General features: G+C 48.2%; 1 protein-coding gene across 5 annotated transcripts; it reads right to left on the reverse strand.

The window, feature by feature from the left end:
* Positions 1-1,158: 1,158 nt before the first annotated feature.
* Positions 1,159-20,027, reverse strand: ZBTB21 (zinc finger and BTB domain containing 21). Of its 5 annotated transcripts, none has more exons than XM_044750741.2 (3): positions 19,774-19,932; positions 6,850-8,450; positions 1,159-6,249 (listed from the first exon to the last, which is right to left on the reverse strand). In XM_044750741.2, exons 2-3 carry the CDS (start codon positions 8,435-8,437, stop codon positions 5,255-5,257), a joined length of 2,583 nt encoding a protein of 860 aa, XP_044606676.2. In that variant the 5' UTR covers positions 8,438-8,450; positions 19,774-19,932; the 3' UTR covers positions 1,159-5,254. The 5 variants fall into 5 exon arrangements, with proteins under 5 accessions (XP_044606676.2, XP_044606672.2, XP_044606671.2 ...); XM_044750737.2 differs by lacking the exon at positions 19,774-19,932 and adding exons at positions 14,036-14,313; positions 14,448-18,225 and having other exon boundaries at positions 1,159-8,450; XM_044750736.2 differs by having other exon boundaries at positions 1,159-8,450; positions 19,774-20,027.
* Positions 20,028-21,882: the final 1,855 nt, after the last annotated feature.

Consider the following 21,882-nt stretch of genomic DNA (forward strand, 5'->3'; position numbering starts at 1 on the left):
TTCGTGGTGTTTATGGGAAATATCCACAGCTCAGCTCTTCACTTCACAGGGAGAGCTAACATAACAAGAGGTCAACACGTCCCACTGTTGGGGAAGAACCTCCTTAGAACAAAAAAGACACTACAACGTGGAGGCCCTTAAATTATGAAATAAAACCAGTTATCAATTGCTATGCTGAAACGCAGGGTGCCAAACTTTCTTTTCATGCATTTACCCTACAATCACGTGAAAGACCACTAACTTGAAGAGCAAAGGAAAAGATGGATAAGTAAAGATTGCTCCTTCTCTGGTTCTGATTGTATCTTTGTGGTGCCCCAAGGACTGAAGCTTTACTATGAACTTAATCTTCAAGCAATGTGGCGCTGATGGGGAAAATCAAATCTCTCACAATTTTCTTTTTTAAATGTATGTAGCTCTCACTCCTGTGTAGGGATTCAGGCATTTCCCAGAAATCTTTTTTTTTTTTGTAAGTATGCTTTTTGTTGAGGAAGATTGGCCCTGAGCTAACATCTGTTGCCAATCTTCCTTTTTTTTCCCCCTCCCCAAAGCCCCATTACATAGTTGTACATCATAGTTGTAGCTCATTCTAGTTCTATGTGGGATGCTGCCACAGCATGGCTTGAGGAGTGGTGCGTAGGTCTATACCCAGAATCCGAACTGGCAAAACTCTGGGCTGCTGCAGCAAGGTGCACAAACTTAACCACTTGGCCACGGGCCGGGCCCCACTCACAACTCTTTTATTTATTTATTTGTTTTTGAGGAAGATTAGCCAGCCCCTCACAACTCTTTTACTTATTTATTTTTCTTTGAGGAAGATTAGCCCTGAGCTAACATCTGCTGCCAATCCTTTTTTTGCTGAAGACTGGCCCTGAGCTAACATCTGTGCCCATCTTCCTCTACTTTATATGTGGGACGCCTGCCACAGCATGGCTTGCCAAGTGGTGCCATGTCCGCACCCGGGATCTGAACCGGCGAACCCCGGGCCGCCAAATCAGAACATGTGGACTTCAGTGCTGTGCCACAGGGCCAGCCCCTCACAACTCTTAAGTGGCTATTCTTATTACCCAGACAGAAGAGCTTTATCTTTACTTTCATAAATTTAAATGCTATCATTAGTCATTATCATCAAAGTCCAAAACATACCAATGAGACTGTGACTCAGAACAAAATACAGTACAAATTTATTGACTCCAATCATTCTTAGTCAAGATTTAAGCAAAGTAAACAGACAACAGAATTGGATACAAATAAGCAATGGATTAACATTAGATAGAAATCCTATTTTACTGTGAATTTTCAGTCCAAAAAAGCTTATTCCTAAATAAAATTGAACAATGATTTACTCTGCTAAGGCATATGTCAACAAAGTATACACAATTATAAAACCACATTTGTTTTTCTTTTAACAATAAGCATTTATTCAATGAAAATTCTGAAATACTCTTGGATTAATGTCACTAAGAAATTACCACCTTTTGAAAATTAGTATTAACCAAGTACAACTTTGTGGGAAATCTGGACAGCACGAATAAAAGACTCAGGAGCACTGAATTCAATTATTTTAAAGTTTTACAGTAAAATACTTTGGTTCCCAAACAATTGTCTCTAAAAGGAATTTTTAAAAAATCTAACATGAACTCATTTTTGCTCTTCTGGAATCTAAATGCGGACGGCTCAGTTTTCTTCCCAGTAGCGTGGAAATGCCGTACACTAGAGAACTCGACGGGAAGCACTGAACGAGTGTGTCAAAAATTATGCAAACATCAAACTTCTTAAAGTGCTAAAGCCACAAGAGAAAAACCTATTCTTAAAACTTAAAAAAAAAGCCAGTGTTAAAGAACTTATTAAAGAATATGGGTTAGCATTATTTAAATCAATAATGCTTTTCATAATTATTGCAAAAAACATGAATGAAACATCAAAAATTGATAAACTGACTCATAATATTCCAATATTAATTAGTGCAATTTATAAAGAAACCTGTTATGAATGACCTCTAATTACTTTTGTAGTAAGAAAATTCAAATATTTTACTTCCTGAAGTTTCAGATTATGGTTGTACACACACTCACACACACACACACACACACACAATCTGTGGGAACAAAGGCTGACTTCAGAGCTGTTAATTCCTGTCCCTCCCTCACCCTGACCGTCAGTTGGCCTGTAGATGGAGACACCTCCTGCCTCCACGAAAGGGCACATTTCACTCTCATCTGTTTCTATGCTCAGCATCAGCGGGTGTTACGTGTGGATACGATTACCACCAATTAAGTGCTGGGGCATATTTTTAAAGAGGCTGTAAGGATCCATTCCAAAACAGAAAACCAAGAACCACATCCACCTCCCCACAAATGCAAATAACATCACTGTTGAAGTATTTGTATATTTTGATAAAATTATAATGCATACTAACCATAACTAGTTTTGAAGGCAAATATTCTATTAATCTTGAAATATTACTATTAAAAAATGCAGTTACCTCCATTGCTTACTTTGATAAAAACATGTTTTATGGTGTTCCTCCCTCCCTCCCCCACATGAAGAAAATGATTCAATAAAAGGTTCTGAGATTAACAAAGAATATATTAAAACATCTTACATTCTTTCCACAACCGCGTCAAAGCAGGCATCCTGAATACTTACAGGTCAAAGCAGGCATCCTGAATACTTACAGGGCATAACGAGCTTTCTACATTTTCAAAAATTAATTACAATCAGAAAAAACATTTACAAGAATATCTTTACTAGCTAAAGAGTTGCAACAATGAAAGACCAACTTGTCTACTGGCTGAGAAAAACATTGTTAAAAAAACTGTTTGCTGAACAAAGCAATTAAGGTGTCTTCCATTATTTTACTTCTTAACATTTAAAATAGCTACAGGAGCGGAAGCATATTTCATTTTTTGACCATCAAAATAAACTCTTCCAGCCTAATGCTTTTCAGATACAGTATAAAAAGTAATAGAAAAACCAGAACTGCATTATAAATGTTTTTGGTTCAAAATTTTATTTGAAATCTTATATTCCTTGCCTAGACAAAATGTGAACGAACAAGACAAAACAGTGGCAAAATTTTAAAAATCTAACAGATACGCAGAGCCTATATTTAGATCAAAAATATCTTTCTTCTAATTAACATTATTAAAAAATCTTCAAAAACGTAGCATAAAGGTTCAAGTCTGGGATACTGGATTTCCAACGCCAAGATACTGTGCATCAGGGGGTTATGAGGTGCTCCAACGGCCGTCAGTAGTGATGGCTCTGAAGGAAACTGTTTTGAAGTGACAGCTACCAAGGTGTTCAGAGTAAGGAACACCACCTCACACAGGGAATGAGTTCAGTGAACAATAATCCATCCTCATGTTTCACCTAAGATCATATGCTTTAGTTTTGTCTTTAAAATGCATAGATTTCTTCAAGAAAATATAAAGATGGCAATAATGAGTAACTGCAGCTTAATCTTATTTTCCTTTCTCCACCGAATTTAAGAACGAAAATAGGAAGTAACCACTCAAATACGTGGGGACTTTAGTTTTCAAATGAAAGAATGAGAGGCAAAATTTCTATGATGTACAAAGTCAATTAGTATTTTACAAAAATGCTTGGGTTTCAATAAAAACATCTTTCCTTCCACTGGAATGGAATGTGGGTAATGAGATTGATGAGTACAGAGTTCTTTTCTGCGAGAGGACAAATTTAAGTAACTCAGCAAATTATTTCTTCGTCACAAGAGATTCTTTTTATTTGAAAGAAGAGCTTGTAAAAAAAATTAATAAACTCGGAGTCTTAATCCATATCACTACCTTAAAAGGATTGTGTAGTTTCAACACTATTTCTACTTGTATGTATCTACGCCACCCTCAAGTAAAATAAAAATTTTCCCTTTTGAACGCCCCATTGAACTCTGGACAACACCTACTGAAAGGCTTTTAATGACAACTTAGAACAGGAAAGAAAAAGAAGACCAAACCCTATGGACCAAAATGAGTAGCAGAAACTAATTTTGGACCCTTGACAGCACTTGAACACATATGTATGAAAGTTCAAGCAGTGACGTAAAGCAGAATGGCTTCACTATGGGCGTTTTGCCACGATAAACGCCAACAAGTGCTAACAGAAATCATCGCAAGACAGAGGCAGGAAACTGTGCATTGTGTCCATTGTTCTGAAAAGCCTGTGGGACTGCAGTGTGCTCGCTCTCCCTCTGCTCCCCGTCCCTGAAGTCAGCGGGAATTCAGGACTGAGAGCGGCCCCACTGACCCCAGGGGCCCGGGGCCTTAGTCAGTCTACGTCCTACCTTATTTGTGATACCAACGTTGTTAAGTTCAAAACTACTGCTGTATGCTGTTTTCTGTCCCAGACACACTCAGATTTTCAGTTTGTGACAGCATCAAACAGGAAAGCACACGTGCGCAGTCCTTCCAATGCCGATCTGACTTGAGGAGTGTGCCGTGCACAGGCAGCACGGTCAGCAGTTTTGATCGTAATGCCTGTCGCAACTGAAGCTTTTGTAAACCAACCGGGAGGCCTTCTGGAAATCTTAATCTTTTTATTTCCCAAGTCTTCCACCATTAATTATAGTAAATGACCCAAGAGCAAGTTATTTTATAAAAATTTAAGTGTTACTATTGCTGATTTAAATTTCTCACAATTTTCATACAAAAAAAAGTTCTACATGACCACAAAATACCAAATATTTATTTTTATCAAGTGTCAGGATAACTTACAAAAGTTGAGGTTTATCATTTTTCTTATTGCTAAAAAGTATTCTAAGATCTAAACCAATACTGCAAACTATTCCACTTCTTCCTGATACATTTTGGACTTAAGAACATGGCTAAGATTTAAGTAGAACTTAGGTGTCTGATATAATCAAAGGAAGAAATACTTTAATAGTATTCCACTAATTGCAAATCAGTAAAAAACCAAAACAACCTCAATTGAAAGATTATACTGACACCATGGATAGGGGACCATGCAAACAACCGAGATCAACCAAATGTCAACAGTAATGAAGTCGCACCGCCCTGTGGCGAAGAGGTCCAGAAGCACGATGTTTCTCAGTTTCTAAGTGGAGTAAGGACATTACTAATTAACACCAGTTTACCTCACACTTACATTCAAGCATAACAATTTCCAACCTTTATTATTCTTTTTTAAAAATATTTTGTTTCTTATGACACATTTCACCCTGCAGGCTGGAACCAGGAGGCCGTCCCCCGCTTCGTCACAGGTAAGAAGGGGCGGCCCTTTAATTGTGGGTTTGTTCGTGACTCCAGAGGCTGAATGCCGTCTTGAAGGTCCTATGGCAAAGTTTACACATGAACTGCCTTTTGAAGGTGATTGCTGACAGGGGCGGGGCGTGGTAGAAAAGCGTGTCTGACTCCTGGGGCGCAAACAGCTTCTCCGTGGAGGGGGCTGGGTTCTCTGGCAACCCCGTGGGGCTGTCAGGCTCCAGGGGCTGGATCTTGGGCAGCGGCGGCGGTGGGGGCAGAGGCGGCGGCGACGGAGAGTTTGTGGGGACAGGGCACGCGTCCGAGTCCTTGTGCGCCAGGTCCTCTGCTGCCTGAGACATGTGCGACTGGAAGTGGCTCCAGAGCCGGAAGTTGGTGCGGAAGGCTTTGTTGCAGACGTGGCAGATGAAGGGCTTCACGGAGCACAGGAGCTCCTGGTGCCGCTCCAGCTGCTTGTGCGCCGGGAACGTCTTGCCGCACTTCTCGCAGGGCCACAGGCCGGGGTCCGCGCTGGAGGCCGCGTCCTTGGGGGCGGCGCTGGCCTCGGGCGCCTCTTCCTCAGCCTCCTCTGCAGGCTCCTCTTTCACCTGGATTTTCAGCTGCTTCGAAAGGCTCAGGTCTTCGGGGAGACAGGAGGAGTCTTCCGAGTCGAAGTTCACCTGCTCGGAACAGTCGCTGAACACGTTGTCGTCTTTCGCTGCGACCAGGTGGTTGGTGTTCCGGGGCTCGGGCGGGGCCTGGGGCCTGGAGGGCGCGCTCACTTCACCATTGTGGTCCAGGACGGGGAGGGAGAAGTTTTCGGCCGGCGCCATGGTGTTCTGGTTGTGGACCTCGACCTGGTGCCGCCAGATGCTGAAGGAGGACTTGAAAGTGCGCATGCACTCGAGGCACGTCAGCTTCTTGTACTCACACTTGCTCTCGTGCTCGTGCTTCAGCTCGGGCGAGAAAAACCTAAGGCTGCAGTAGGGGCAAACGGTCGCGTTGCGGCACAGGCGCTCGTGGTTTCCTTGCTCTAGAAGAGAAGAGAGCTCAGCATTACAGAGGCGGCACTGGTAAACCTCCTTGTTTGCTACCGGACTCTCGAGAGGAACATGCTCTTTTGGCTTAGCAATTTTGTGGACGCCAACGGGCCTCTCTCCCGGGTGCATCTTTATGTGCTGCTTGAACTGCGAGAGGAAGCGATAGGCTTTTCCACAGTACGTACAGATGTACGCCCCTTTGGCTCGTGATCGCAGGTTCCGCTTGATGACCTGGGCCTGGGAGCCGCCCTGGCCCTGAAAGCCGGGCTTGCCGCGCCTGAGCTTAATGATCAGGGCCTTCTTAATCTCTCTCTCTCTCACTATGTCAATCAGCTTTCTTTGGAACTTCTCATCCAAAACGGCATGTGAACTAGAGGCTGGTGACGGGTTCTTCACTATGCCGTGCTGTGTCTGACAGTGTGTCCACACTTTGAAGTTCGTGTGAAACCGCTTGTGACAGATGTCACAAGCGTAGGGCTTTTCTGGGTTATGGTACATGTTAATGTGCCGGTGAAGACCTGCTGTTGATCTAAAGATCTTAAGGCAATGTTTACATTTAAATTTTTTGTTTGGTCTTGTTCCCTCCAACTCACCAAATTCATCTTTATTCAAGTCAGAATCTGGAAAATCTGCCTCGAGGAGAGCGGGGCTTGAGCCTTCCTCCAAATTGTCTGCCGACCCCGGAGAACCGGGCCCATCCTCCTTGAGCTTCTTAACCGGCAGTCTTCTGTCCGCCTGGAACCTCCTTTTGGCTGGCAGTCTGCTCATGTCTTTTTGGTCGTCTTCTGTTTTCAGAGAAAGGTCTCTTGTGCTGGAGGAGGCCGCTGTGGCGTCGCCCACGGTGACTCGGATGATGTCCGAGGGATCCGACAGCGGGCTGCGGGGCTCGGTCTTGATCCGGACCTCTGTGACGGGGGGCACTCCCTCCCTCTCTGTCGACTGAGAAGCGCTGAAGGACCGGAGGCGGTGCGGCTGCGGGACTGGAGTCCGGTCATCCAGGGCTGATTTTTCACCGCCATCTTTTAAAGATGACCTTTGAGATAAAGCACAAAACACATTCCCTGGTGCGTCGACTGACACTGAAGATGACCCCTGGGAAGATTTCAAATCTATTGAGGGTGAGTAGACAGGAACCTGGCTGTCCATCGACAATGACCGCCTGAGGAGACTCTTGACAAGAGGGCCACTTCTGTCGATGCTTTGGTTTCCAGAACCAGACCCACTGGATGGGATCACTAACCCCAGCTTTGAATAGTACAGCAAGTTTCTATCTTCGCCAGGACCACTTCCTTTGTTAGTTTCTTTCAACAGATACGGAGTCTCTGATGAGCTTCGAAGAGACAAAACAGGTGGCCGTGGTCTTTTCAAAGCCAGCTCTATGGCTTTTCCTTTGGGCAGCTGACCACTCACACCGGGTTTATCATCCCCTGCCTCTCTGTCTTGTAGCGGCTTTGAAGGCAGCACTGCGTTCCTTTTCCCCAAACTGCTTCTGTTAGGATCATCCACAGATGCAGAATGCTCGAGAGACTTTGCATACCCTACAGAACTATCTTTTGGCCAAGTCTTTTCAGTCAATGACAAGTTGTGCAGCGGCTCCACCGGTTTGGGAACATGCGGCTTGCTGGTGCTGGTCCTGACGGCAAGGTTCGGTGCAGGCCGGGAAGTATGGCTTCCGTCGGCTGGATGCTGACTGACAGTTTTCCCTTGTGCTTCGTTTCTACTTTGACAAACAATGACACTTCTCTTTTGAGAACTGTTTTCGTCATCTTCTATGAACACTTTTTTCCTGTTGGGACATGCTGGAAAGGGGGCTTGAGGTGTTTTAGAGACGATGTTAGTCAGAAAGGAAATCCCAAGGCTGTAGCCCAGTTCTTGCACAGCGGCAAGGCTGCCTTTCTCAACAAACAAAGACGAAGAATAAATGTAGTTCAGAACGTTATCGAAAGCATCTGGTTCACAAAAGTCAAGCTGAAATACAGTTTGTGACTCATTCTCCTTATTTGTGAATAAACTCTGAAAGTATTCACTGCTGGCAGCCAAGACATTTTTATGAGCTCGAAATTTCTGGTCTCCGACAATCAGAAGCACGTCACACAGCTGTCCTTTGAGGCGCTCCTCGTTGAGGGCACTCAGGAGAGAGATGGCGTGCGCTGGGTTGATGTAATGCAGTAGTCCCTCCATCGCCTGGGCTGATCTGAAAGACAAAACGTGACAGCGTCACGAAAACGCGGGAGGGCTCCTGAGGTGCAGTGCTCCTAGGGGCAGGAACACTAGCTGTCTTTCCGGAGGTGCCAAGAGTTAGCAGATTACAGGCAGACAAAAGCTTTCTGGATGAACAATCTTATTTAAACAACACAGAAAATACAAACAGAGAAGTTTTATGGCTTATGTAGGTCATCAATCATTAAAACTGAAGAATTTTAGGAACTGAAGACAATAACAGGCATTTTTATACCCTCAGAAGGCTCCTGGTATGCAGGGAAGCAACATCTGAAAATAAAGGCTTATTATTTAGGGTCCTTATCCACTTGATGCTTGGTTCTATTCCTCATTAGTTCAGAAGATACGTATGAAATATCAAAACCCCTACAGTCCATAATTCTGAAAGGAAATCAGTTTTACTACTGGATGTAATTAAACACAATGTGAATTGTTAACAATGGGTTGTAAAGTAGAGGTCTCGCTAGACCTTTAAAAATAGGTAAGAATTTGGAAAGAGAAAAATCATTTGCTAATTACTATATCATCAAAGGTTAACACAAAGGGTTTAAGAAAGGTTAGAAATAGTAAAGAATAAAAGAGTTTGTTTTCTTTCTTATCTAAACACCTTGCAATCTACTGAATTTTCTTACCAAATTACACTTTCAACAACAGCACAAAGGAAACTTTGGCCTGGATCTAAACTTCATTGTTACTAAGTCTAAATCCGGGTGTCACTTGACGTCCCACTGAGATTCTCTCCAAATCTAAAAGCGAGACACGAGGGCCTAGCAGCCGAGGGAGGCTCTGGCCCAGATGCTGGCTCCTCCCTGTTGTCCATCAGCCTCTCTCTGATTATCCAGTCCCCACGTGAGTTACTCCCACTGGGAGTAACGACTGTGCCCTCCTTTACGGTTGCTGCAAAATTCACATGAGCTAGCATCTCGTACATAGTAAGGACTCAACGAATATTGTGCAATTAATTTTCAGAAACTGCAGGACTAACAAGCACTTAATTCAGTATCAAAGCAAAAGGGTGCAGATTCACCCCACCCATGCTCTTGATGAAGATGAAGTTATTTTGTATGGAGACAACGCCTGATTCTCCAGACCCGACCCTTCACTTAGACTTCTGTTATGGTACCAGCTCAGCCCTGTGGTTTGATTTTATAATGCCACCTTTTCTTTAAAATAGTTATGACACTTATTTTTAATATCAAAATGGATTAAAGGAACCAGGACTATTTGTGACGGTTCTAGCATTCCCTTGAGGGCAAGCAGTAGGTGTGCCAAACTTGGCACCCGGACACTCGCAGGCTCTCCTTCGGCTTCAAAGGATCGGCTTCTGTTGGTCGACTGGCATCCAGCTCTTCTGAAGAGCCACAAAGAAGAGTGTGCTAGGCCACCAATCTGGAGCGACCAAGCACGGTACACAAATTTCTCGAATTTTATTCTGACTCTGTGCTATGGTGCTGACTCAATTGAACTGACTCAGAGGCATGACTTTGCTTCCGGGGACGAAGCTTGTAGCCCGTCCACGAATGAGTGACTCGGTGAGACTGTATCGAGTTTCTGTTCACTCCTGCCTCCCATCATTTCACATCAGTGGGAGAGTTTAATTCCTCTATTTGTGATTGTTTGTTAAAGATATTTTCCCTTCCTTTTCCTTTCCTGTCAGCCATTTTAATTTCTCTCTTAATCCTAATATATGGTCTTTATAATCACATATCTATTTATGTGCAAAGCAACCCTTGTCATCTTTTACAGAGGTCAGCAGAGAAAGAAACTTATAATGCCACACTTATCAACTCAGCTGCATACCAAACACTGTTTTTAGTGCGAATAATTTTTGAGAAAGCTAGTTCAGATGTCGCCACAGGGAAAAGTAACATGCAGAATCAAAGGCCTAGACAAGTACTTTGCAAAAGGGTTTCTTCAAATCAGTTTAGTGGTTTGAAATCAGCAATAGGAAAAATAAAATGACTGGGACAGAGGAGAAAACGTCAGAATGTCTCAAAGGTACTAAGACCAAGCTCTCGTGAAACTCTTGTTCCAGTTATGTCCGTACATACCCACCCATGCAAGAGAGTACAATGGGGCTGAGATGTACGACATATTCCTTCCTGAGCGCGGAGTCAAGACAGCATGAAAGTCAGTGCTTGGGCTCATCAACCTCTCTGAGCCTCAGTTTTCCCCACTGTATAATAGGAATAACAGCAGCTACACATAATGCTATTGTGAGAATTAAATGAAAAAAACAGTAGCTGCTGTCCTTTATTCAGCACCTACAACACACTATAAATTGTGCCAGGAACTCCACATGTCCTTCATTCGTTCACTCATCCAACAAAATGGCATTTGAGAAGGGCTGAAGGAGGCAAGGATGAGCCAAGAGGGAAGAGCATTAAAGCAGAGGGAAGAACCAAGGTAACAGTAGGGCTGGAGTAGAGAGCTGAGGGAACCATGGAAGATGGCACTGGAGAAGCACGAGGAGACACCGTGCAGGGCTGGGTGGGCCACTACAAGAACAGCACTTCTTACCAGGAGTGAAGCAGGCAGCCACTGGAAGACTCTGAGCAGACGAATGACAATGACTACAATTATGTTTTACAAAGACTGCTTTGGCTATGTTGTCGAGAATGGACCATGGAAGGTAGGGCAAGAGAGGAAGCTGGGAGGCCAACATGGAATCCACTGCAACGATGCAGGTGAGACATGATGGCAGCCTGGACGGGCTAGGAGTCCACTGCAATGATGCAGGTGAGACATGATGGCGGCCTGGATGGGCTAGGAGTCTACTGCAACGATGCAGATGTGACATGATGGCAGCCTGGACGGGCTAGGAGTCCACTGCAACGATGTAGGTGAGACATGATGGTGGCCTGGACCAGCTAGGAGTCTACTGCAATGATGCAGGTGAGATATGATGATGGTGCATGGACCAGGGTGGCAGCAGCGGAGATAAAGGCAGTCATTAGGATTTCTAATGGAGTGACTGTAGAGGATAAGAAAGTGAGGAGTTAAGGATGTCTCCAAGGATTCTGCCAGAACCACCAGAAGGATGTCTTTACTTGATTTGAAGTTTGATAGAAAAATCGGTTCAGATTTTTTTCAGGAATTCAGTTTTGATATTTTAAATATGAATAGGAATGCATTCATTAATGTAAGCTTCATGGGCATCCTTTCCTGCTTCACTTTCCCTACAACCCTTCTTGCACTTCTGGGGTCACTTCCCAAATGAACATCTACAACTGAATCCTTGTCTCAGGGTCTGCTTTTGGGGGAACCCAAACTAAGAGACCAAGGGAACCTGAAACCACAGGTGGAGGCTCAGGAACTATATGAGGACTAAACCAAGTGAGATTTTCTCTGTCCCTGGACAGGAAGCAAATGCTACTCCACATACCATCCGGACTCTATTCCTAAAGGGCAAAACCCAACATTTTCTCACCTTTCATCGTTCAGAAAGCTTCTTTTGCTTTCTTCAAATGATCATGATCCCTGTTTTTGTTCTAAGTAACTGCTTCTAATCCCTTGAACCAAGGGCTTCTATGCTCTTTGATTGAAAACAGCTGGGAATTAGGGAATAAGAAGTCACTCACAGTTGAGTCGGAAGAGAAACAGTCACTGTCCCTAAACATTATTTGGGGTTTAAAACTATTCACTTGACTATAACCTCCATTTAGTTATCAACGAGACCGCCTGCTTGAAAAGCGACAAAGCACGTCCACATTCCTGACACGCGGCACAGTGACTCCACAGGATTGACTCTCCATTCCAGCCAGCCAAACACTAACTGGACAGTTTCTAACAGCTAACATTGGAGTGCTCACGCTGCCGCAGACTACTGTAAAGATTTTTCATGCATTAAACTCACTATTTACAGCAACCTTAGGAGGTACCATCATTATCCCCATTTTGCAGATGAGGAAACTAAGGCATAGAGGGTTAAGTAACTTGCTCAAGGTCACACAGATAATAAGAAACAGAGCAGAATTCCACCAGGTGACTTGGCTGCCAAGGCCACGCTCTTGACCCCTACAGCATACTGGCTCTAGTCACCTCTTTTAATTCTCACATAACCACCTGAGCTGGGCACTGTCATCATCTCTGTTTTACAAATTAGGAAACTGAGGCACTGAGAGGTCAAGTAATGTGCCTAAGGTCACCCAGTCAGTTGGCAGTGGAGCTGGGGGACTGGCCTCAGAGCCTGGACTCTTAGTCATCACGTGACATGCTTCTTATAGCTGGACACCTGTCTAGTATGTGCTAGACCTGGCTAGACAGGCAGGAGACCAGTGCGCCAGCCACGGTCCCACCTTACAGTGCTTGAAGTCTTGTGTGGAATCGGACAAGCCAGTCCGCCATCATGCTATAGCGTGCTCAGCACCAGATGGGAGCGTGCAGAAGGACAGACAGTGTGCAGGTGAGGCCATCGCACTCAGAGGACGGCGAGGTCAGGGAAGGCACCCATCCTATGGAAGAGCTTCCTGAACCAGCAGGAGTCAGAGAGGGTGGGAGCAGTCAGGAAGAAGGGTGAAGGGCATTTCAAGGACAGGAGCAGTGTGTCCAACGTCACACAGACAAGATACAGTCCTGGCTGGGGCAAAGGATATGTGGAGGGGAGGGCGGGCGAGGAGCCGGAGAGGGGATGGAGGCATGAGGGTCCTGGAGGCTAAAGTAAGGCCACTTGAGGAGGAGAGTGACTCTCCCAGCCTCTCCAGCAGGCCAGGACAAAGGCTCTGGGTGTTTGCAGTGACAGGAGAGTGCAGGGCACCTTCACGTTGAGGCCCTTGCTTCTACCTTTAGTTCAAGTATTAAAACTTAAAAACAACGGCCCCTTTCCTAGTCTAGCTACAAACAATGAACATTTTGGACTTTCGTGTTTCAATGACAGTAGGTATATTGACTGAGTTTAACAACTTAACTAAAAATGTAAAATGCTCCATTAAGAATGCAGGCAAAATGTCACAAGCCAACCCAGCAAACCCTCTGCAGCTGGTGGATGTGCAAACTGAGTTCGCAAACCCTCCTGCTTTTCCTGCTCTTCAGCCCTCAGACAAGGCCAGCCTTGCTGCTGGACGTACTTTCTCCTGCATAAATCTCTGGCTTATCAAACTCCAGTTGCTCATGTATGTTTTAATTATGGATAATCATTAAGACAGTGCATCAGAAAGCTAAAAGTTCTCACGTATCAATACATACTGCCCCCGTGTCCACGTCCCGGGCCTTTTCCACTGCTCATCTCGACCTGACTCATCAAGGCAGGAGTTCCTGCTACCACTTTAGTCATGCTGGAAAAACCTTGGCACTCTTAAAAGAAAAGTGGGTGAAATGTGGAAGAAAAGGCCTGTTTATGATTGATAGAATAAGCTGGGAGGAAATCCCCGAGGAAAGCCAGATCCTGAAACAGGGCTGGTTCGCGCACCACTTGGATCCTCGCACAGAATTTCCTCCCAAACCCCGCCTGAACTGCTTCTAGTCCATGTTTCCTGAAATCGCAAAATGGGAGAATCTCTGTGGCTAACAACTCATGGAAGTCATTACAGCTCCATGGAAAAGTCTTTCAAATCAGCCTACCTGTCGCCAGTCCTGGCTGTGCCACCTATTAGGTAAGTAACCTGGTAAGGACCACTCGGCCTTTCTGATACTATCTGACCACAGAGGATTTCATGAAGAAGACAAGACGTAACATGTTTGCAGGCTCCTAGTAGATCCAGTGTTTCCTATATGGCAAGCACGCATTTTACTTCCTTCCTCTCTCCTTTTCCTGAAGGTTTACGTGGGCTGCTATATGTCACGTATCACAAGAGATGAGTGAGCTGGCCAGCTGCTTGTTCTCCAGCAGCACACATTCCCTGGGAGAAAGACATGTAAAAATAAAATACAATGAAGAATACAAAAAGTGCTAGGAGACTAACGACTTGAGGAAGCAGTTAATTTGGCCAGGAGGTGGAAGGCGGAGGAGGAGTGGGGACAGCTCCTCACTCACCTGACTGTGGCGTCATCCCAAAGCTTCCACTCCTCGCATCCCCACTGCAGACGCTCTTCAGAAACACACCTCCGACCCGGCCAGGGGCTAAGCCTGCCCCGGCCCGAAGGTCCAACCTCCCAGAACAGCCACAAAGCCCTTGAAAACTGGAGGCCAGGAAATTATTGCATAGCACGACCTCAAATTCCTCAGGTACTAAACGCTAAGAGGGGAAGGGAACTCATATCTTAATAGGAATTAATTCCATACAAATAATTTCCTCCTATAGCAATGTTAGATCCATGGCAGGGAGTTAAGATTGTTAAGGGGATGGTGGGAAGGTAGGCAATTTGAGAATACAGAGCATCCTGGGGATATAAACAGAAGAAAGCAAAGCACAGCTAAGCATTCAGATAAAAGGACACTAGGTGGTGAGTGAGGGGCCCAGAAAGGGAGATGGGAAGAGACCAAAACAACCTCGCCGCCTTTCAAGTTTTGGAGACTAAAACTCAGGCTGGTACCAGGGCTAAGGTACATTAAATATCAAATTTGCTCCAAAACTAGCCAACAAACCCCTTACTACCAGTTCTATAGGAAAATGTCTCTTTACCTCCAAAACATTAACCCAAAACTGAACTCTGGGCACACAATCGTTTGGAATGTTGGGGACTGCTTATGTAGTCCGAACCATGACACTGGACAAGAGGAGGAACGCCCATAACAGAAAGCAAACACCTAGTGAGAAAACCAGAGCATCCACCCACATTTGACTTTGGAGCATAAACACGCACACAGCATTCAACCCAACTCTCACCTCTGGATTTCGCCCAGACTCTCTCTGTTTGATTTTACTATTAGATGGTGACAGGAAGTCGGCTCTGAGTTTGGGTCTTATCATCACTCACTAGGTGACAATGCAGATATCCAGAAATTATCTAAAGCTCCTCAGATTTCAAAGCTAGCCTCCTTTACTTGATCCTTCAAGAGCAGTAATGTCTCTCCCTTGGATCCCATCTCACGGCCTTTCAGTCTCTCTAGGGAAGGTCTCGTTTTGGTTTACGGGGTGCCCTCTGCTCCACCAGCCCGGGGACTACTGCGACAGCGCAGGCTCTTCATGGCACCTTCCTTGATAGAGCAGCCTCTCTCGTCTGGCTCCAGCCAGCCGGTAGCCACTCCTGCTGCCAGTCGAGGACCCCTGATCTGGCTCTGGAAGAAGCCCCCTCGCCCCCAAGTGCAGGCTGATGTGCTGCTCTCCCCTCGCTCAGGGGCAGGCAACGAGCAAGGCCAAGCCGATGAGAAACCTTCTCCCGGGAAGTCGGCCGAGGAGAACAAGAGAGGCAGCAAAGGAGGGGCGCTGATTTCTCCGGCAGTGCCTGAAGACGCAGCTGCTGGTTACCTTGGTTTCCGCCCTTCCTGGCCCAATTCTTTAGCTTTTCCTTAACCCTCCAGAGCAACCCTGTGTCTTTACAGTAAATTCCTTGTTCTATGCAGGCTAGCCTGTCAGTTTCTGTTCTTGTTATTAAAACCCTAACTAATACATTTCCGAGTGGTCTTCCTTCTTCCCCTCATGCCCTCCAAATCCACCCTTCGTAACACCGCTGCTGGACCGAGCCTCCCACAACACGGCTTTGATCATTCATCGGACGTGTACATTAAGTAAACTGTTATTACTTCAACTTAGTGACTGAGTTCCTATTATGAGCAAGACATGGTGAGACACACCTGAAGTGCAGGGGGGCGCAAAACAGACAAGGCCCCCACTTTCTAGTGGGGAAAATCAGATAAGCAAGAAAAGAAACAAAAAAGCTAACTTCAGACTTGGAACTAAATAGGGTGCTGCGACTGGGCCAAAGTAACAAGGGGCTTGGGGAGGACAGTCAGGAAAGGCCTCGAAGTGGTGTTTCAGCTGAGACCTTAGACCCGAGTGAAAAAAGTAATAATAAAAACAATGGTTCTCCATTAGGTTAAAAAGCAACATTTTAAAAACATGGACTCCTGGGCTTTGTAAACCTGGTTTCCAATTGCTTTTTAAGTGTTTTTTTCCTTGACTATTCCCTTGTGGTAACTTCCTGCTGCAGACACTTTGCCTTGGAGACCGAGCTGCACGTCCTGCCTCCTCCATCACCCAATCCGGGATGTCCTAGACCTCATCTAGCCCCCCGCCCAGCACTCCACTCTGTGGAACATTAATCGTCTTTCAGAGCTCAGCTCCAGTGTCAGCTCCTCCATGCAGCCTTCTGTCGTGGGCTGGACTGTGTCCCCTCGCCTCCCCAAATTCCTATGCTGAAGTGCTAACCCCCAGCAACTCAGAATGTACGTGCATTTGGAGAGTCTTTGAAGAGATAATTAAGCCATAATGAGGTCACTAGGGTGGGCCTTATGGGCACCAATATGACTGGTGTCCCTATAAGAGGAGGCGATCGGGACACACGCAGAGGGGGAACCACGTGAACATTTGGAGAAGACGGCCATCCACACAGCGAGGAGAGAGGCCTCAGGAGGAACCAACCCTGCTGACACCTGGATCCTAGACTTCCAGGCTCCAGAACTGTGGGAAAACACACTTCTGCTGTTTCAGCCCGTGGTAGTCGGTCAAGGCCGCCCTAGCAGACTCATATACCTTCCTTGACTACTTTCATTTATAACAAGTGAACACCTTTCAAATCCTGTGCTACACTGAGTGGCGGCATTTACATGGTGCTCGTTCACTGCCATGTATTCTCAGCTGCTCGTCTCCCCAGCAGAACCATTGGCTACCGAAGGACTAAAACTCTGCTTAACATCTTTTGATACTCTTCACAATGCTCAACGGCATCTTGCACAACAATAAATACTTGTTGGTTTTTCTGTACTCTGACACTCTAAATGCAGGTCTGGAAAACACGCCTTTTATTTGTTTTCCTAAAGTAAAGCTGGTCCCATCACTGTCCTTAGAATACCATACTGATTTTTCTATTACTCCCGATGAAATCTGAACTCTACAGACTGGCATACAAGACCATTTCTTCTCTCCACCCTTACTAGACACTCCTTACCATCCAACTTACAAACTTGCACACCCGATTCCAACCACCTAAAATATCTTTGTTACTGTTGCTGTATGTGGCCAACTTCTCCAGAAAGACCCGGCTCAAACATCAGTGTCTTACAAAACCCTCGTGACCTGCTCCCAGCCAGTCGCTCAGTCATCTAACTACCACAGTCCTTGGCCTCTTCAGCAAGATCACCAGGGCTATGCTGAGTGATCTGCTTCTCTGTCTGTCTCCCTCATCAGAGTCCTTAAAAGGAAGAAGGCTTGTTTCCACCTGTGTCTCCCTAATGCTTAGCACAGGATGGCAGCTATCTACTGGGTGCAGAGAGAAAGTATCGAGACCTGGACTTGCCCACCTTTCTGGCTCCAGTGTCTGGGACAGAGCTCAGCAGGTGGCAGCCTTCTTGGCTTTCTGTATGAGCTCTCGTGGCTTTAACCACTTTTGGATGAGGATTCCCAAATCTGCATCTCCCTGGGACTCCAGCCTCTCAGGTACCCACCGAACACTCCCATCACAGGATATCTACCTGTCCAGGATGGTATTATGACCCACCCCCATGGCCTGACCCCCACATCTGCCTGTCCTCACATGTTCCCTGATTAGTTTGGTGTGTGGCCAACCAGCAGTCTGGAAAACCAGAAGCCTCTTCTCTTTCGTCTCTAGCCAGTCACCACGACCCGTCACAGCTTGTTCACAAACAGCTCCAGGATCTGCTCTCTACATCCCCACTGGCTTTGAGGCCAATTAAAACTGTCCCTTCAATCACCTCCTGCTCACCCAGACTCCCTCAAGCATGGAGCCCCCGTCTTGTTACCCCTGAAACCCGCCCCCCCCCCCCCCCATGAACTGCCTGTAAGGTCCTCCAGGGCAGGGGTTGCCTCCTCCTCAACTTTTACACCCACCAAAGGAAGCACACTGTACCTTCAATACACAGCGCTAAAAGGAAGAATGAATTAAACATAAGGCCACTTTTAAGTAAACCAAAGCCCCAAATTCCTACTTTCTTTTTAACGTCACTATTTGGGGGCATTTAAATGTAAATGTAACGACTGTCAGTCACCAGAGGTAGATGAGGGATTTACTCCGAGCATCAGAGGGAAGAAAAATTTTAAATATAACTGACAACGAGAAATCTTCCTAAAATGGATTAACCCACTTCCTTGCCTTCTTAAAGAGGTACGCAGAACCTAACGCAGGCTCCTTATTGATGACTCAGGGTCATCCTTACGAACAACCGCCGGCCAAGGCTGCAATGCACTGATGCCCTCGGATGCTGGAGGGGAGCAGCGCTGTGCGCTCTTGCACTCAGACGCCCCGGGCTGCTGCGCCGAGCGGGGTCTGGGACCGTCTCCTCCATCCCCGCTGTCGGGCCAGCCCGCGGAGGCCGCGTCTCTACGATCACCCCACTCCACACGTGCTGCGGGGCGGCCCTCTCCAGAGCCACGCAGCCCTGCGGCGGGAGTGCAAGCAGCCGGCGCGGAGGGCCAGGGCCGAGGGCTCCCCCGCGGGTCAAGGCACGATCCTCGTGGTGGTCTGGGCGGTGAGCAGCCCCGACAGCACCACGGGGGTCTCGGGGCCGGGACCGCCCTCCTCGCCGCCTCCGGCCGCAGATCGCGGACTTTCCCAAGTGGGGAACCACCCAGAGCCCGGCGGGGAAGCTGTGTCCGGCGGAGGGGCTGCGCTGCTGCCGGCGGGCGTGGACTCGGAGGAGCAAGCAACCCAGGGCTCCTGGAGGGAAAGGGGCGCGCTCGGGGCTCGGGTCCGGCGGAGGGCCCGCAAGGAGGCGGGACGGGAAAGCAAAGTCAGCTCGGTGGTGGCGCCGGCGGCCGCCAGGCGGGGCCGGGGGGCAGCAGGTGCCGGGTCCCAGCGCCCCGCCGCTCCCGCGCACACCCGCCGGCCGCCACGCCTGCCCGGGACGCGAGCACGCGCCCCGGCCGGAAGGCATCCCGACTGTTCGCGCAGCGGCGCGCGCCGAGCCCGGCCGGCGGCGTCCACCCCCAAGGCCACCTGGCCCGGCGAGGGAAGCCCAGTGAGGGACAGAGCGTGCGCAGTGGCGAGGGCGAGGCCAAGAGCGGGCACGGGGCATGCGCACTGTGAAGGCACAATCGGCTACGTGGGGGCCCGGGGCATGCTCGGTGAGCGCCGCGCCCGGCGCACGCGCAGAAGCGCTCGGAGCCCGCAAGCCGCTGGTGGAGAGAAAAAAGAGAGAAATCACCTCAGAGTTACGTCAGGAAAGGCCGCGTTTTGCGGGGAGGCTGTGGCCTCCCACCGGGCCCCGCCGTTCTCCTAGGGCGAGGGGCGTGACAGTTACTCACCGGTCTTCAGCCGCGAGGCAGACGCCGGGCCCCTTTCCGCTCACACTCGGCTCGCGCGCGCCGCAGCCGCCGCTGCCGCTGTGATTCCATCCATCTTGAATTTGACGTCATCCCACACCAGGGATGAGGTCATCGCAGGCAGCGCTCGTCACGTGCGCGGCGCTGTGATTGGCCGCCGGGCGCCAGGGGGCGGGGCGAGGGAGGTGCGCGGCGCGGGGGGCCGGGCGAGGGCGGGCCTGACGGGAGCGCCGCCGCCGCCGCGTCCTCGCCGCGCCGCTTCCGCCCGGGGCGCCGCCAACCGCCGCCGCCCGCGTGCTCCCGGCGCCCCGCGTCTTCCCCGCGCCGCTTCCGCCCGGCCGGGGGCGGTCGCCGGTGTCCCGCGGGCGGGCCGGAGGGAGGAGGTGGCGGCGGGAGGTGGGCATCGCGGTGGCCCCGAGGACACGCTCCCTCCGACGTGTGCCCCGGGGTCGTGCTGGGACCCACCGGCGGTCGTGGGCACCGGCGCCCGGGCGCGCGCGCGCGCGGTGACCTCGCGGGGTGGCCCGCTGCGCGCGTCTGCCGAGAGCGGACCCTGAGCGCGCGCCCTCCCCCATCCCGGAGGACCGCTCGGTAGTGACCGGAGGGAACGGTCAGGGCCCCCGGGGTCCTTCTGCTCTAACAGGTGGGGGTGGCTGCGATCGTCGGCCTCACGGGGCACCTGCTTGTCAACTGTGTGGTCACAGGCCGAGTCCTCCGCTTGGGTGGACATCGAGTTAGGTGATCATTCGGCGGTGATTTTCTCTAATATCCATTCTCGTCTGGTTATGTCTTGGACTGTCTCCTTGCATGAACATTGCAAGTGCATTAATTAGAAAACTCATTTCCCTTTCAATCAAAGCCAGAAAATTAGCAGGAATGCCAGACTGTAAACACTGACACTAAAGGAAAGGTTTTGTTAGCCAGCTAAATAGGACATCTTGATGTGTTCCCCGAAGCCAGATGAGATCAGATCGAAAGGGGGAGGAGATGCCTTCTAAAGCAATAATAGCAGGACAGACACTTAAATTCCTGGATTTTAGATCCCTCTCGTTTAATATCTTTCAAATACGTTTAATTTTTTTTAAGTTGGGTTTATACGCAGGATCCCAGGTAAAATAATTTGTGAGATGTTTGGGGAGTATGCATAAGAAATAATCTTGCATTTGCTTGATAGAAATTAACTACTTGTTCCTAAATTCGCAGCTCTGTCAGTTGTTTTGGTTTCCTTAATTTTAAGAGGACTCCTAGTCTCGAAGGAAGAACCTTGCACCTAGAAATTTTCTCCGACGACTATTTAAAAGTTTAAAAAGCATCTGTATTTTGAACTGAGTGGCCGTAGAGCAAAAAGGTGGCTTTGTACATAAAAGAAGGCACAATGCCACCGTGACTGTGAGTCTGTTCAAGGGCCTTGAGTTTTAGCGTCCCCTGCTATCGGGCTCCGGGAGCACGTTGTCATCCTCATGTTACACCTGAGAAAACCGTTGCCAAGGTGTGTGTCGAGAGCCAGAGCCAGAAGCCAGGTTTCCTGGTTCTCAGAGTGCGTGCTATGCTGTGTGCCAGAGCCATCTCCTTCCACCGGTGTTCCTTTCTAGCTGCCTCCGGGGGTACACGTCGCTGTCTCCCCTTTAAGCCCCATGGTCAGGTTTTGCCCTTGCCATTTCACTGACTGCTCAATCCCGCGGAAGCCTTCCGCTCTTTCTGTTGACCTCTGATTTGTTACCCTTTACCAATTCCTGCTTCACACCCACTTGCTTCAGCAACACCTCATTCCCCCTGATTTTCTCCATCTTCTCTGACCTCTGGTTCGGCCTCCTGCTTGGGCTCCTCTGTCTGCCCCCGCCCATCCTGTCCTCTCGCTTTGGGTTCCCAGGGTTCTGAACTTGGCCCTCCTGTTACACTCACCGAGTGCAGTCTCCGCCATCACTGGGACGTCAGCCCAGCTGCCCGAGCCAGGACCTGGGCACCACCTCTGCCCCTCTTTTGTCATCAGTATCCAGCCTGTCACCGAGTCCACTCCATCTGCCTCCTGGATGTATCTCTGATAATGTAACCACTTTCCGCCCCAAGAGCCTCCTAACTGCTGCCCCAGCC

The sequence above is a fragment of the Equus asinus genome, chromosome 18, assembly GCF_041296235.1.
Source record: "Equus asinus isolate D_3611 breed Donkey chromosome 18, EquAss-T2T_v2, whole genome shotgun sequence".
NCBI lineage: Eukaryota > Metazoa > Chordata > Mammalia > Perissodactyla > Equidae > Equus > Equus asinus.

What these genes read in the sequence shown, in the direction of transcription:
- ZBTB21 (XM_044750736.2), bottom strand. Translation starts at nt 8,437, where the DNA reads ATGGAGGGACTACTGCATTACATCAACCCAGCGCACGCCATCTCTCTC.